Source organism: Halyomorpha halys, unplaced genomic scaffold, assembly GCF_000696795.3.
Source record: "Halyomorpha halys isolate HHAL.00 unplaced genomic scaffold, Hhal_1.1 Scaffold540.1, whole genome shotgun sequence".
NCBI lineage: Eukaryota > Metazoa > Arthropoda > Insecta > Hemiptera > Pentatomidae > Halyomorpha > Halyomorpha halys.
In genome coordinates, this window is record NW_027114507.1 from 188745 (window position 1) to 203501 (window position 14757).

The 14757-nt window shown below is 30.3% G+C and overlaps 1 protein-coding gene across 2 annotated transcripts in view; it reads left to right on the plus strand.

The window, feature by feature from the left end:
• The window catches only part of IFT20 (intraflagellar transport 20), a 15888-nt gene extending 7755 nt beyond the window's left edge, over window positions 1-8133 (plus strand). For both annotated transcript variants that reach the window (XM_014425874.2, XM_014425873.3), the window contains exons 3-4: window positions 2368-2522; window positions 7919-8133. In XM_014425874.2, coding sequence (XP_014281360.1) covers window positions 2368-2522; window positions 7919-8035 — 272 coding nt within the window. In that variant the 3' untranslated portion in view covers window positions 8036-8133. The remainder of the gene's footprint in view (window positions 1-2367; window positions 2523-7918) is intronic.
• The last annotated feature ends 6624 nt before the right edge of the window (window positions 8134-14757 follow it).

Below are 14757 nucleotides of genomic sequence, written 5' to 3' on the forward strand. Positions count from 1 at the left end.
AAAAATGTGTTTTCTAGCTGGAATTTTCATCGAGTATTTATATTTATGAGCTCAGGAAAAATAAATTAACTTAGCCCCGTTTTTTATATTGAATTTAAAAAAAAGTATTTTCTAGCTGGAATTTGTATCGAGTATTTATACTTATGCGCTCGGGAAAAATAAATAAACTTAGTCCCCTAAGTGAATTAAATTAGACAACTTTACACTTAATTAACGAAACAATAGAAAGTTTTTATTATTATTAATTATATTATTATCTTCATTAGTTTTGAAGGGTCTGCTAAAAGTTGCTATTATTTCTATATACCCATAGGTGTAAGAAAGCTGAACACTAGCCCATAATTAACTGCACGGTCAATAATCTAATGCCTGATCCAAGGTCCTTCACTAATGATATGCTCTGGGCATGAATAGTCCTTTAGCTGCATGATTAATTAATCTACCTGGAATTCCCAAGCATTTTTCGCAGAGAGGCGCTCACATGTGATATAGGAAATAAGACTGAGAAGTTCTCCCTCCTTATATTGTTTCGTTTGGGCTCTGCAAAACTGAAAGCACATCCCAAATATCGGTGCGAATACATTGTGTTCAGTGAGGAGTAAAACACGATAACGAAGTGCATCCCAAATTTTCAAAAATACTTAATAAAGTATAAATTAAAAAAAAAAAAGAAAAGCTTTACCTTTTAATTTATGCTACTAGAACAATCTGTGCTGGTGTTTTAGTTCTATTTCAACCCTTTTTAACAAAATCTATTCATAATTAAAGTACGTATGATGATCAGGTTAAAGAAAATAGTATTTGCTCGATGTGATAAAGTATAAAATTATTATTTTTACCCGAATTGTACAAAATTGACATTCAGAACATGAAAATCTTGAATCTATAATAGCCACATTCCGATTTCTGATTCGCCAAGTTCTTTTTGCTTCGCCTACCTTACTATCCGCCCAGCGCAACAATTAATGAGATGTGATTATTTTAAGTCATGATGCTATTCGTAGATCTGTCTCGTGGTTAAATTTGGCTTATACTTGTCTGCTTCATATTCATAATGGGTGCATGAACAAGTTCAGCTATTTAGTACTGAATAATATCCGAAATTCGTGTGGAAAAACAAATAAACCGAGAGCTAGAAAAAAAAAATACTGTCTTGACCAAAAGCATATATATGTGCTAATGTGTATTTATTTTAGTTTACTCTAAATTTAATGTTCTTTATCATGTATATATATTATTTCAATATTATTTTATCAGTTTTATTTTATTATATCAATGTCTTTGTCCAAACAAATCATTTTTTTTTTTAATTTATTGTATTTGATTATTATTATTATTATTTAATAATGTGAGTACTATAGTTATCATTTACATTTTGTTTTTCTTTATCTTTCATTCTACATTTTTTCTGTATATATGGTATAAATGGAACTTAAAACTTTATACTTATACTGCCGTTAATTATGGCAGATTATATCATAACTCTTCAATAAAAACAGCTCAAGCCTTAAATAAAGAAAAAAAGTTTAAATAGTATATAATATCTATTACATACTATTTTATTTACTTTTAAAAAGCTCGGCGGACTAGTCGGACTCAGTGCTGATTAAAGTGCACCTTGGTAATGTTTTTTTTTATTTATTTAATGTGATTTACAACTTTACAAATAATAATACAATATATAAATATGTTTCATATACACGTGAAAATCTTGGGAAGGAACCACCCATTGGTGGTACTTCAAGCATTAATTTAAATTAGAAGGTCCCGGGCTATCTTCTTTTCAGACACCTCGGAGGATTATCAGGGATTGTTAAGGATGAAAAATTAAGAATTAATGGGTTAGGATGGTTAAAGAGTTTGGAATAAAAAGGCGCATATCTGTTTTGAGCCAAATCTGCAACGAATGGGATGTTAAGGTCTTTGTGAATGAGTTTATTTGTAATGTAATAAGGAGCATCAAGGATTTTACGTAGGATTTTAGATTGTAAGGATTGGATGCGGGAGGAATTTGATGGTTTGGTAGAGCCCCAGAGCTCAATTCCATATGTCCAAATTGGTCTGATTATCGTAGTGTATACTAATTTTTTGTAGTGAATGGGAAGTTTAGAGCGTTTGTCAAGTAAGTGTTGTAGCAATCGGAATCTACGAGCAGTTTCTTGACGTTTCAGTGTTGTGTGTGGATTCCAAGTAAGTCTCTTGTCAAGATGGAGTCTTTAGTATCGAATCTGTTCAACAGGCGTTAGCTTGGTAATGTTAAATTCAAAAGTAGTGAACCTATTGAAACTTGAGATAAGTAGCATGATATTGGAATGTTTGCTTTGATTATGTACCCGCTCGGGTTTTAATAATTAATTTGAATTTCAGGTATCGATTCGTTTAAAAACATTGCTGATGGTTTTATCAAGCTAATAGATTCTTTAGCCAAAGACGTCGAGAGAGAGAAAATGAAAGGCATAGGAGCCAGGAATCTGGTGAAGTCGATGACAAAACAACGCGAGGCTGAAGAGCAACAACTCCAGGTTGGGTCTAATTTAGGTTGTAATTTAGATCTTTAGGGTTACTCCATATTTTTCTGATATCTCGAGGAAAAAAAACAATCTTTATAAAACATCAATAATCTAGCATTTATGAAAAGATGTGATGAGCAAAAAACCTCTGCTACATTCATTGGTCAGTATAGCTCCCTCATTATCTCTATCTTTTGTACTTGTTTCCTCGGTATTGAGGTAGGAAAACTTTGTTAAATAAATATAATTTTCACAAACACAAGCAAAAGCAGAGAATAGAACTTGAGAAATCCTTCAATTTTGACGAGCCATTTTTTAACTACAATCTGCTGAGGTAAATACGCTTACACGTGCGTAAGCGAAACAAATTAACGAACCTTGAAAAAATTGACTAAAGCCACTGTACTCTAATCTTCAACTTTCCTCCACATTTGGGCCAAATGAGACAAACCTTTTTTGAAATATAGTTGTACTAAGGAAAATACATTTATAGTCTAGTGGTACCGAAACTTTTTTTGGCGGCGGAAACCTTTCAGTATAAATAGAAAAATGGCGAAACACCTACATTAACATTTGATACAAATAAAGTTATCCGATAAGGAAGTATATTTTGTAATATGGTGGATACAAATTATTATTATCAAAATATTTGGGTAAGTCGAAAATTTAATTTTTTAATCCCTAAATTATTTTGGTTGGGAACCACTGGTTATGATATAGGAAAATAGGGGAAATTTGTTGTGAAGTTTGGCCCCTCTCTAGTGTTTTGTGTTTTTGAATACGAATCTGAGGTTTGCTGACAGATATTTGTTTTGGAACGTTATTTTTTTTATTTAAAAAAACGTTTTTTTTAACCTATATCTCAAAAACTAACTCAATATTTTTCGAAAAAATATTTCTTTACTAAATTTAAGTCAACGAAACTTTCTACAAGATTTTTCTCTGCGATTGACCTTTAAGGCGATAGAGCGCTATGAAATAAAGAGCGAATTCCTCATAAGTGACTTAAACACGGATTAGATTTTCTGTTAATAACTCGAAAACCAAAACTTTTTAGGAGATAAACATTGAAAGAATTAATGAAGGAGGTAAAATTTCTTGCAAAAAAAGATTTTTTGTGAAAGCGAAAAAAACGCACAATCGTTATGAATGTAATCAAAATCTGACTAAGGGTTCGATATCGAAGACAAGACAAGATTCGAAACCCAATTGGTTTCCCGATTTCTAAAATGAATAATTCCAGTAAAAATTGTTGATTCTTATAAAATAAACTTTTATTTATTTCTGCAACTATTCAAAGTTTCCCTATTTTTATTAATGAGGAAGCTTAATAATAAAATAAAAACTAATAAGGCTGCTATAGGAGTTAATTTGGTTCCAAAAAAGTTGATTTAACAGTGACAAAAATGTTATTTGAACCGGTGAGGGAAGGTAAGAAAAATATTTATATACGCTATATATCAATTTTTAAAAAATAATTAAACAGAACTCCACCCTGTAACAAGGATATCAGCCTCGAATGTTATGGAGTTGAGAGAATGCGTGAAGGGCGACATATAAGGAAAAAGGTATGTGCGATACAGAGACATTTAACGGTATCGCTGACCCTGACTTGCCTATATAAGATAAATATAAGATATTTCTTATGCTGGATTTTCTATAACAATAATAATGTAATATAAAATTATCAGTAAAAAACAAATTAATCCTATACAGTTATGACACAAGGGCACGCCCAGGATCAAAATTAGATTGGTAAGCCATAGTCAATCAGGTTTTGACATTTTAACACGGAAAAGGCGAATGAAACCAATATTTTAAGAACATTATATATAATTGTCACAATTATTACTTATTACAACCAGTATTTCTTGAAAAAAAAAATTATAAAAAAAGGGGGACAGCTGCCCTCTGCTCCTCCCCCCACCCGCTGAGTACGCCTGTATATAATAACATATTCTGCTCTTGTCTGGAACAATGCATGAGGTCATATAAAACACAGGTTTGAGGATTGTAAAGAAACTATCCTCGGTACACCAAAATTTCAAGCATGTCTTACAAATAGTTCTATGTTAAAGATTACTCCACTTACACAAAACTTTTTCTAACTTACTTCCATCTCCAACAACCCGTTGATAGATAAAATAAGAGACAAAAAGACATCACTAAGTTAAGTGAATTTTACAAAACTTATTTATTGTATATATTGTACTTTATTTTATTTTTGTACAAGTGCATTAGTTGTTCAGGTTTTTATTATACATAATTTATTTTTATTGTGTAGGTTTTTTTTTAATTTTTCTATTGTCAAAACCAAATTTATTTAAATAAGGAAATTGAAATTACTTCCCTGAATCATGCTAACGGGATTTGCACTTCAGCATGTGCCATGTATTAATTATAGCCTGATGGTAAACAGTATATAATAGCTAATAAAGACAATCTAATGAATATATAATCTGTTCCTGATAAGAATACGATAGTTAAACAAAGATAACCAAGTCGAAATGCAATCGAGAAAGTTCGGGTAGTCTCGGCTTTTCAGCACCCTTTCATGCCTCTGTTTTTCTTTTTTTTTTCTTAATTTCTTCATAAAATTCTTTGTATTGTATAAACAAAATTAAAAGTACATAAGAGGAAGATTTTTTTTTAATATTCGGCCTTTACACCTCGTTAGACTGTTTCAATGAGGATATAAACTATCTGAAAAAAACTAAAAATTATAAATTTCACAACGGTTCACTGAGTTTAATCGAAATCGTTAAAGCCGGAAAATCGAAAAAAATGTGAAAAATCGATTCTATAAAGTAACACTCCCGGTCTGTCGAATTTAGCAAAACGTCACTGTCACATCCCAGGTATATACTAATATTAAATATGCAATTTTAGTTTCCTAAGACTTTTCGTTTTTGAGTTAGGCTCCTCACACAGTGACCATTTTGGGGGACCAGGTTACTTGGTTTCAGGGAACCTATAGACATGTACTTACGTCAGAAACTCATATATATATATATAATAATTAGGACAGGAAAAGTAAAAATTTTAATAATAGTAAGAGGAGAAGAAACAAACAAAAGATTATTTATTCGTGCCGACTTTTCGCACTGATTTTAGGTCTTTATCAGAGCTGTATAAAAAAAAAAAAAAAAAGATAACACCATTCAGAGAAAAAATCAAAATAAAATAAATAATAGACCAACAAATTTGGAAATATACATAGCAATGAAATGAAAATTTAAACTGGTTGGTTAATAACCATGGAATTAGACAGTAGTAGATTGATAACATTATTATCTATATACTTACAAATGGAAGTAATAAATAAATGATACAGTAGGTAAGAAAGTTATATTGATAAGTAAACAAATTTTTAAATCATAATTTTAATTTTTATAATTTTAAATTTGAGTAATAAATAATTGATACAGTGGGTAGGAAAGTCATATTGATGAGTAAAAAATTGTTGAAATATAATTTTAATTTTTATAATTTTAAATTTGAGTTATAAATAAATGATACAGTAGGTAAGAAAGTTGTATTGATGAGTAAAAAAATTTTTAAATCATAATTTTAATTTTTATAATTTTAAATTTGAATAATAAATAAATGATACAGTGGATAGGAAAGTCATTTTGATGAGTAAAAAATTGTTTAAATCGTAATTTTAAGTTTGAGTGATAAATAAATGATAGAATGGGTAAGAAAGTTATATTGATGAGTAAATAATTTTTAAAATTTGTTTAAATCATAATATAAATATTTAATTAAACAAATTTTTACTCATCAATATAACTTTCTTATCCATTGTATCATTAATTTATTACGCACATTTATATGTATATAGATAATAATGTTATCAATCTACTACTGTCTAATTCCATAGTTATTAAGCTACTAGTTTATATTTTCATTTCATTGTTATGTTTACTTCCATGTTTGTTTGTCTATTATTTATTTTATTTTTATTCTTTCTCTGATTGACGGTTGTTATCTCTTTTTGTTTTTATATCCCTGATGAAAATCACAAAAACGTCGGCACAAATAAATAATCTTTTTGTCTATTTGTGTTTTTTCTGCTGACCGCCCCCCCCCCCTCCCGACCATCTCCTATATATCTACGGTCAACTATCTTCACCTCATTATAATAATAGTGGTTTATTATTGCGGTCTCAAACCATTTCAATATTGTTTTTTGCTCATATATTTATTTACTTTTTCTATGTATCTTATTCGCATTTTCATTACATACTTACTATTCTTTTCTTAATCATAAATAATTGAACAGAAATAGTATCGATCCAATAAATCAGAATCACCGGAATGAGTTCAATTGTTAATTTGAAAAGAGCCTTGAACAATTATAAGACCGTTATTGGGCGATAGGCATTTTAGTGGTTAACATCTTTCGATCACTCTATCGATTATTCGGACTTAATCATTAATTATTTTAAATAATTTAATTATTTTTAAACAGGGATTGAATTTGAAAATTATTTTTCGTTAGGGAAAAAGTTAAATCATGACTTAATTTTTAAAATTCATGTATATTTTTTTCTTATCAAATAACTCTGATTTCTTCGACAAATCATTAAAAATCACTAAATTTTTAGAAATCAATGTAAAAGTTTTCCGATTTTTTGCTCTCGGTTGAGAATGAACTTTCGCTATTTAAACGATTTTCTAATTGTTTACTAGGATCCTTTCTTATTCTGTTTGGACTTATAAATTGATTTTCACTCCTCAAGCGATTTTATAATAAATTACTGCTTAGATTTACCAAAAATTAGCATGTAACTAATATACTAACTAATTGAGAAAATTTACTGCTTCTTCAATAGCAAACCAAGTTACCGCATTAAAACCGGAAAACAAAAGTGATACAACGAACAATATCTATAAAAGTAAAGTTTTATTTATTTATTTTTTCACTAAGCCACAATAAGTAGGCTATTATTCGATTCTCCCTCAGACAGTCCAAGATAAGTTGCTTTTTGCCTTGATTTTATTTGCATCAAGGTTTATATTTCTCAGACTTATTTTTTTTTCGGTTGTCTCTGATCCTTGTAGATCTTTGGCCGCCCAAACCATTCTTCTCCTCTTAACTCCGTTTACAACTATCGCGAAATAACATATTTAACAAAATACATACAGTAAAGGAAATGAAATGAGCGTCGATACAGTCTACCAAGAACATAAATACAGGTTTATTCAGAAATTTCCATAAAATAAATGAACGCTAGAGAATATAGAAAAAAATTAAAAAATAAAAATAGTGAGTGAGTTATATTGGCCTATAGTACTTGGCAGACATTTTTTTTTTTTTACTCTTATTCACTTTTTTTGTTTTAGTTTATTAGCTTGATAATTTTATAATAAGTTTATTACATAAAAATTCGTTTCATTTTCAGGCACTAATATTAGAGAAATCTACAGAACTTGAAAGGTTGCGAATTCAACATCAATCTCTGCTGAAAACTGAAAGTGAGCAACAAGAAATCTTGGATAGACTTCTGTTAAATCACTAATTTATTTTCTGAAATATATATCTATATATATTTTTTTTTTACTATTGAATGTTTTAATATGTTCTATAAACGACAATTAAATTCAATAAGCATTGTTATTATTTATTTTTATTATTTTTACCATCCATTTACCTTAGTATCTTTAAGAAAAGGAGAGGAAATTGAGAAACTGAATCAGCTACAGAAACCTTTTAGTCCAATAACTCGAAAAGAGAAAAAAAGTATATTTTACCCCAATTTATAATTACTTTAATGAAAACTACTTACAGTTTAGTCAAAACTGTATGTGAAAATAATGACTCTGTCAAATATAGTCAGGGAGAATAGAAAATGGCGGATGTTCTAGAAGCTACAAACAATTATTCCTGAGTTCTTTTTAAGTAAAAAAAATATACTTCATTTCCTGAAAAAAAATTCCTTCAATTTTTACGTAAGCTATACAAATAGTACAGTTAATGTAACTAAAATTAAACATTGAAGGTACCCCGGCTCCAGAACTTAATCTTATTCCAAAAAAAACCAAACGTTTCTCTCATTTTTCATTCAGAGATCCATATCCTTAAACCTATCTACAATGTTAAAAAAAATATATAGCACATTATTTAAGGTAGAGTAAATATCATAAAATATAAGCCCTGATAGAATTATTTACGTCCATTATAGTTTTATATAATTAGAGTTCTAAACCAAACGTTTTATCGGAATAACTATAAATCAGCATTTTGTGAATTTATTTCGATAAATATCACGGTAACTGCTGCTCCTATCAAAGTGAATATTATAAACTACTTCATTGTACATTTGTTTGTAGTTGTAGGTTAATGACTATTGTACGAGTATTAGTTTCTATCATATTTCCCATAATTCACAAAATATTAATTATTCGTTACTGAATGTTGCCAATAAATATTAAATAGAACAAGTGAACACAAAAAGATCTGTTAGGGCATATATTTTAGCAAATTTACACTACTTTATCAAGTTTTTCAATTGTTATTGAAATCAAGTTTTTTAAGTATGGTAGGTAGTTTTAAGGGATAGAGCTCCGAATGAAAAATTTTGTCACTTTTAAAACCGTCACCACTTTTTTATTCCCTTTAATTATAGTTGGCAGAGTAATCAATGTTAAATATTAAGTATAGTTTTCATTAAAGTAACCAAAAATAGTAGTGAAATAGTTCGATTATTTTTTATTCAGGGATCTTGAATTATTCAAAATGTTGGCAATGTGCAATTTACAGTTCATGAGTAAGTTAAGGCTTGGTAAATATTGAAAACATTTTTTGATAAAAAATAACACTATCAAAAATTAAAGCACCTTAGTTTTTGTTTAAAAACATTTATATATTTTTTAAGTTTATTACAGTAACACATTAAATACTAAAGTCGGTGTTTTCCAACTTGTGGTGTTATTGCCAGGGGGTTGCGAAGTTGTTTCCAAAATGTCATTTTCGAAAAGAAACGAAAATATATTATAAATTGGCGTCGACGTTTATCTGTAACGTACCCATAAATAAATGCGAAGTAGTTCAGTGAATGGCTCATTTCTTTTATGTAGAACTGAACTCAGTTATAAGTTTTGATTGATGAATATTAAGATGTTATTAAGGAATGCTCGGTAGATGTACCATATCTTTGAGGTGTTCGCAATTCAGATAAATCGACTGCTGAATTGACAAAAGTTCGGTGGGGATAGAGATTAAGGCATGTCTCCTTTTGTGGTTCGTGATAATTTTTCTTTGCAATATTTCTATCTCTGGTGCGGATGAAGGAACCTAAGTAGCAAAAATTTAAGGGATTTTTCTTTTTCCTCCCCCCTCAAAAAAACATGGTGTTTTCCTATGTACACCAATGTTCGATCTTCAATATATTTCTATTAGTATGGTTTTATAAACTTGATGATGAGAGCAAATATATTAGTAATAATTAAGATGTAAAAATAATTAGTTATTTGAAAGTAATATTAATTCTAATAATAGTAAAAGAAATAAAATGTAGCATATGCATAGAAAATTAAAGATTTAAAGAACCTAAACTCTTATAGCAATGGTTTCCTGTGGAAACTCCTTGGGAGAAGAGGATCGTCGGGCAGTTGTTACCCAAAAATCATTTTCGAAAACTAAAAATAAATCAAATTCGGTGTCGAAAAAGATCAATTAGCGAAGTGGTTCTGTGTAATATCAACTACAATACGAATGCTAGAGAACCATCAACACTTTAGCCAAGCCTTATCAGTCTCGCGTTTGATGGCTATGAGGCGACAAAACAACCGCAAATATTTCTGTTTGATAATACCAGAGAAGAAGCAAACTTGTTTTAAGACGAAAAATTCCCTCCTAAACTTGCGCATATTGTACCATTCTTCAAAAAATCAATACTTTACATAAACTAATCAAGGGCCTAAGATAAATATTCTTGTGCAGAAAGACGAGATTACTGCATTTACGAAATAAATTTGAAAAATCATACCTTCAAGAGGTTTACCAATTTGAAAACCATCTGACCTACAGATGAAAGTAAATTTTGTTATTAATAATCACTTAACCAGTCTATGGAATAAATTCATTAACTTCAAGATGTTAATACATACAAATACGATTGTAAAAGAAACCCGTTTGTGATTAAAAAATATAATAGTATCCTTTTAACAGCAAAGCAAGAAATAATGGTTATGGGGATACTGTGTCCCCCCTCTTCAGCATAATATAATTCACGGATTTGTTTTAAAAACAGTATATCTACATTTTTTTAGTTTCTGATTGAAATAGAAGAACAATCGATAAATAAATGAGTATTTTATTTTAAACTATATTGTTCTTACTTAATATTTTCAAATTATTTGCATAATTAATACATTTTAATTTTATAACAACAATTAATTGATCAATAACAAGTGACCAAGGAACATTATTGCCGTTATAAAATAAAAATGCATTAATATAGTGTAATCATTGTAATCTCAGGAATCGAAACTAATTGCTGTAGTCGATTTTTGGGATTACTAAAAAGTTCTAATTACAGAAAAATTAAAAAATATGAATATACATAACTATTTTTATGTATTTAATTTTTATAACGTATTTTATTGGAAATTTGACAGTTTAAAGGTTTAAAAATTTTTAAAAAAAATTGTATTCTTTTAGCTCCCTAGTTAATGATAAGTGGCGATTTAATTTGTTAAAATTGTTCATTTATAAGTGAAAAAATTGTAAATATAAATCACTCTTTGTATGGATTTTATTTATTTAAAACGTGATAAAAAAAAATTATTATATATATTTCTACCATCAATTAAATTATTGGAAGATCACTGTTTATCATGCGAGTTATTTTAAAAACATATATTTTCTACCAAAAAAGTGGTAGCTTCAAACATCGTCACCACGTCTGGAAGTCCATATATATATAATTGTTATTATATATTTCTGACTGTAAATACTGCCCTGGATTGTAGAGACGATTAAGAAAATCGAGAAAAAATAATTTTTTCACATCACTTACAGCTTTTTAATTTTCAGACTTTTAGCGTCTTAAAATGTCACAGTTTTTTGAAAGCTTGAAAATTAGGAGTTGTAATTTATTATAAATTAGCTGGTAATAAAAAATTATATTTTTTTAGAAGTTAAACAATTTTTTTTCTTTCAAGTCGTTTTAATTTTTCATTCTCCAAAGAAAAGTCAGCACTCGTCAACAGATTTTTTTTTTCTCTTTAATGACAAGAAGGTCATTTTTTAAAATATAGAATATTTCCATATTTGAGAAAAAAATAAAATAAATAAGTTCAAAGTAAATAAAATTCGCAGAGTACATTAAATTGTATTTTTCTAACGAAAGATTAACGTAAATCTGAATTGGTGGATGAGGGCCGTCCTGGGCCCTGTTTCATAATAAAGTACAAACTAATACTATTAGTCTTGTAGATTTATCTTAATTCAATTACACTGACTTGTACAATAGTAACTTGTACTTTAGTATTTTTTAATTCCTGTAATATCACTAATAGTTATCCCTATCATGAAAAAAATAAGTATTAGAATTAGTATCAGACTAGTTTCTACACTTGTACTATGAACTAAAACTATATTAGCTTTCATTATGCAACAGGGCCTTGGTGAGGACCGCATGATAAGTGCGTATCAACTATGGATTGTTTGGAAAATAGTCGACAGTCTTTATCAATCCAAAGTAACAATAAGACAGTAAGCAGGTAGTACTGTTGCTCGATTTAGTACTACATTACTTTTCGAGCTGGAAATCTAATTATCTCTAATGATATTCCTGACCCCTCTTTAAGTTTTCTTTCCAGATTTACTGAGACTGAGAATATACCTACTACTATCCACTACAGCTTAGGATTCTTTAGGGTAGTATCTCGGACCATGTCCTTTGCATCTTCTGAACCTGCATATGCTTACTATTTTAGGTACTTTCGAAGCAACTTATGGTAGACTATCTAGAATTTCTAAAATGGCATCCTTAAAACTCAAAAAAACCTCTTTCTTTTCAGCTGAACAATGGTGTAAACATAGAAAACAATCCCATTAAATATTTTTGCCAATGTAAACATTCCCAGACCTGCAGCCTGTCCTGTGTATTGACTATAGATAGACTAATTATCTTCACATGGCTGATCGGTTAATTTGAGTTTTTGATTAATTTCACTTGCATTTTGTTTTTACCCCATGTCATTACTTCCAAAAAATAAACGATTTATTTTTGAATATGTATATATAGTTGACCGTAAAAATTTAAATATAAGAAGATGGTCAGGGTTGCGGTCAAAAGACAAACAAATAGTTTAAAACTATTTTAATGTCCGCCGTTTCGCCCCACTTTGCAGGGCTTCATCAGGGCTGTTCAAAGCGACAGGTAGAACAGAAGGCGACAATAAAGCGGAAGCGTGGAGGAGTTCAACCTTTCACTTTGAACAGCCCTGCAAAGTGGGGCGAAACGTTGGACATTAAAATAGTTTTAAACTATTTGTTCTTTCTTTGACCGCAACCCTGACCATCTTCTTATATTTAAATTTTTACGGTCAACTATATATACATATATATTCAAAAATAAATCGTTTATTTTTTGGAAGTAATGACATGGGGTAAAAACAAAATGCAAGTGAAATTAATCAAAAACTCAAATTAACCGATCAGCCATGTGAAGATAATTAGTCTATCTATAATCAATACACAGGACAGGCTGCAGGTCTGGGAATGTTTACATTGGCAAAAATATGGGATTGTTTTCTATGCTTACACCATTGTTCAGCTGAAAAGAAAGAGGTTTTTTTGAGTTCTTTCTTTGACCACAACCCTGACCATCTTCTTATATTTATTTTAAAATTAATTATCTATCCCAGATAGATTTAATTGTTATGGGAACATAAAAAGTTTAAAACAGGAACTGTGGTGCAGCCCAACACTCGGTTGAGCACCTTGCTGATGGGGCTGCATCTGTCTGGGTACTAACATCTGTTTGCCAGCCTGGTCCCAGACCTCTTTTATCAGAGGTGGGAAGTCCGACTTAGTGAGGGCAAAGATCCCTTTTTTTCGACAACATAATTTGACCTCTTTCCATGGCTATGCAATCAACTACATGTTCTGCTGTTTCAGGGACTCGACAGGTGGGGCTCTGGGGGTTGATATTCTTTCGGAAATTCTGCAGCTTTCCCCGGAACCCTCCATGTCCTGTTAGGATCTGTGAGACCCAATAATCTAGGAGGACCCCCTTAGCCTTCAATCTTGCATGGGGATCTTCCACAGAGTAGCGCCCTTCTTGCTTCCTACCTACCATCCATTCTACTCTTTTTTTTATGGCCCCCTTCCTGGTCATTTATGGGGTCCATATTCTCACTAAGGTAGAGGGTCAAGTTTTCATTTTGTGAGACTGCCACAGAAATAAAAAAAAGTTGACCCCCCAGACCAAATTCCAACCTGCGTAGTCATGAGCCAGTCAAAGTTGGCGCTTTAACCCGCTCAGCTACAAACAGCCCATTCCACTTCTCTATGGAGTCCTCCTGCAACATCTTTCCTAGGTTCAAGGCCTCACCAACCCCCTCTCCTGGAGTCTCTCCAGTAGCACAAGCAACTCCTGCCAATTCACTTCCTATTTAAAGGAACATTGCTCAGGCGCGCACCTATATCCTTCATAGGAAACCAGTCTGCAGATTTTTGTGCCCCTTGAAAGCCAATCTCTGTATGGCCAGTCTGCTCAACATATTTAATCCTTCCAATTACAAATTCTAACAATTATCATTACCAATAACATTAAAGGAATACCTATATATATTCTCAACCTATTACCTATAAGTTTTCAAAACGATATTAATAATCTCCATTCTCAAACACTATTGAAAAAGAATTGGTACCAATTAAGTTGGGGGTAACCATTCTAGCAAGAGGGTCATAGGTTGAAATAACGTTAAGTTTTTTTAATAAAATATGACAACTCAATTAGATTCTCTAGTTACAACTTGAGAAGTGCTGGGATCCACTGAGTCCTGTTTGGAATCATATATCTACGGAGAGAAGCTTGATTTGAAGTTGCCAGTAGTATGAATATTGTACCCTTAATTATTTTTCATACTTTTCATTTAAATAAATTTATCTCCTTTAAATTTTGAAAATCGAGAAAACTGTATTTAAAGGTTCGGTATGGATATGTAAAACATAAATTTAAATATGTATAAATGAATTAATAACATTTTTGCAATCTTACACATATGT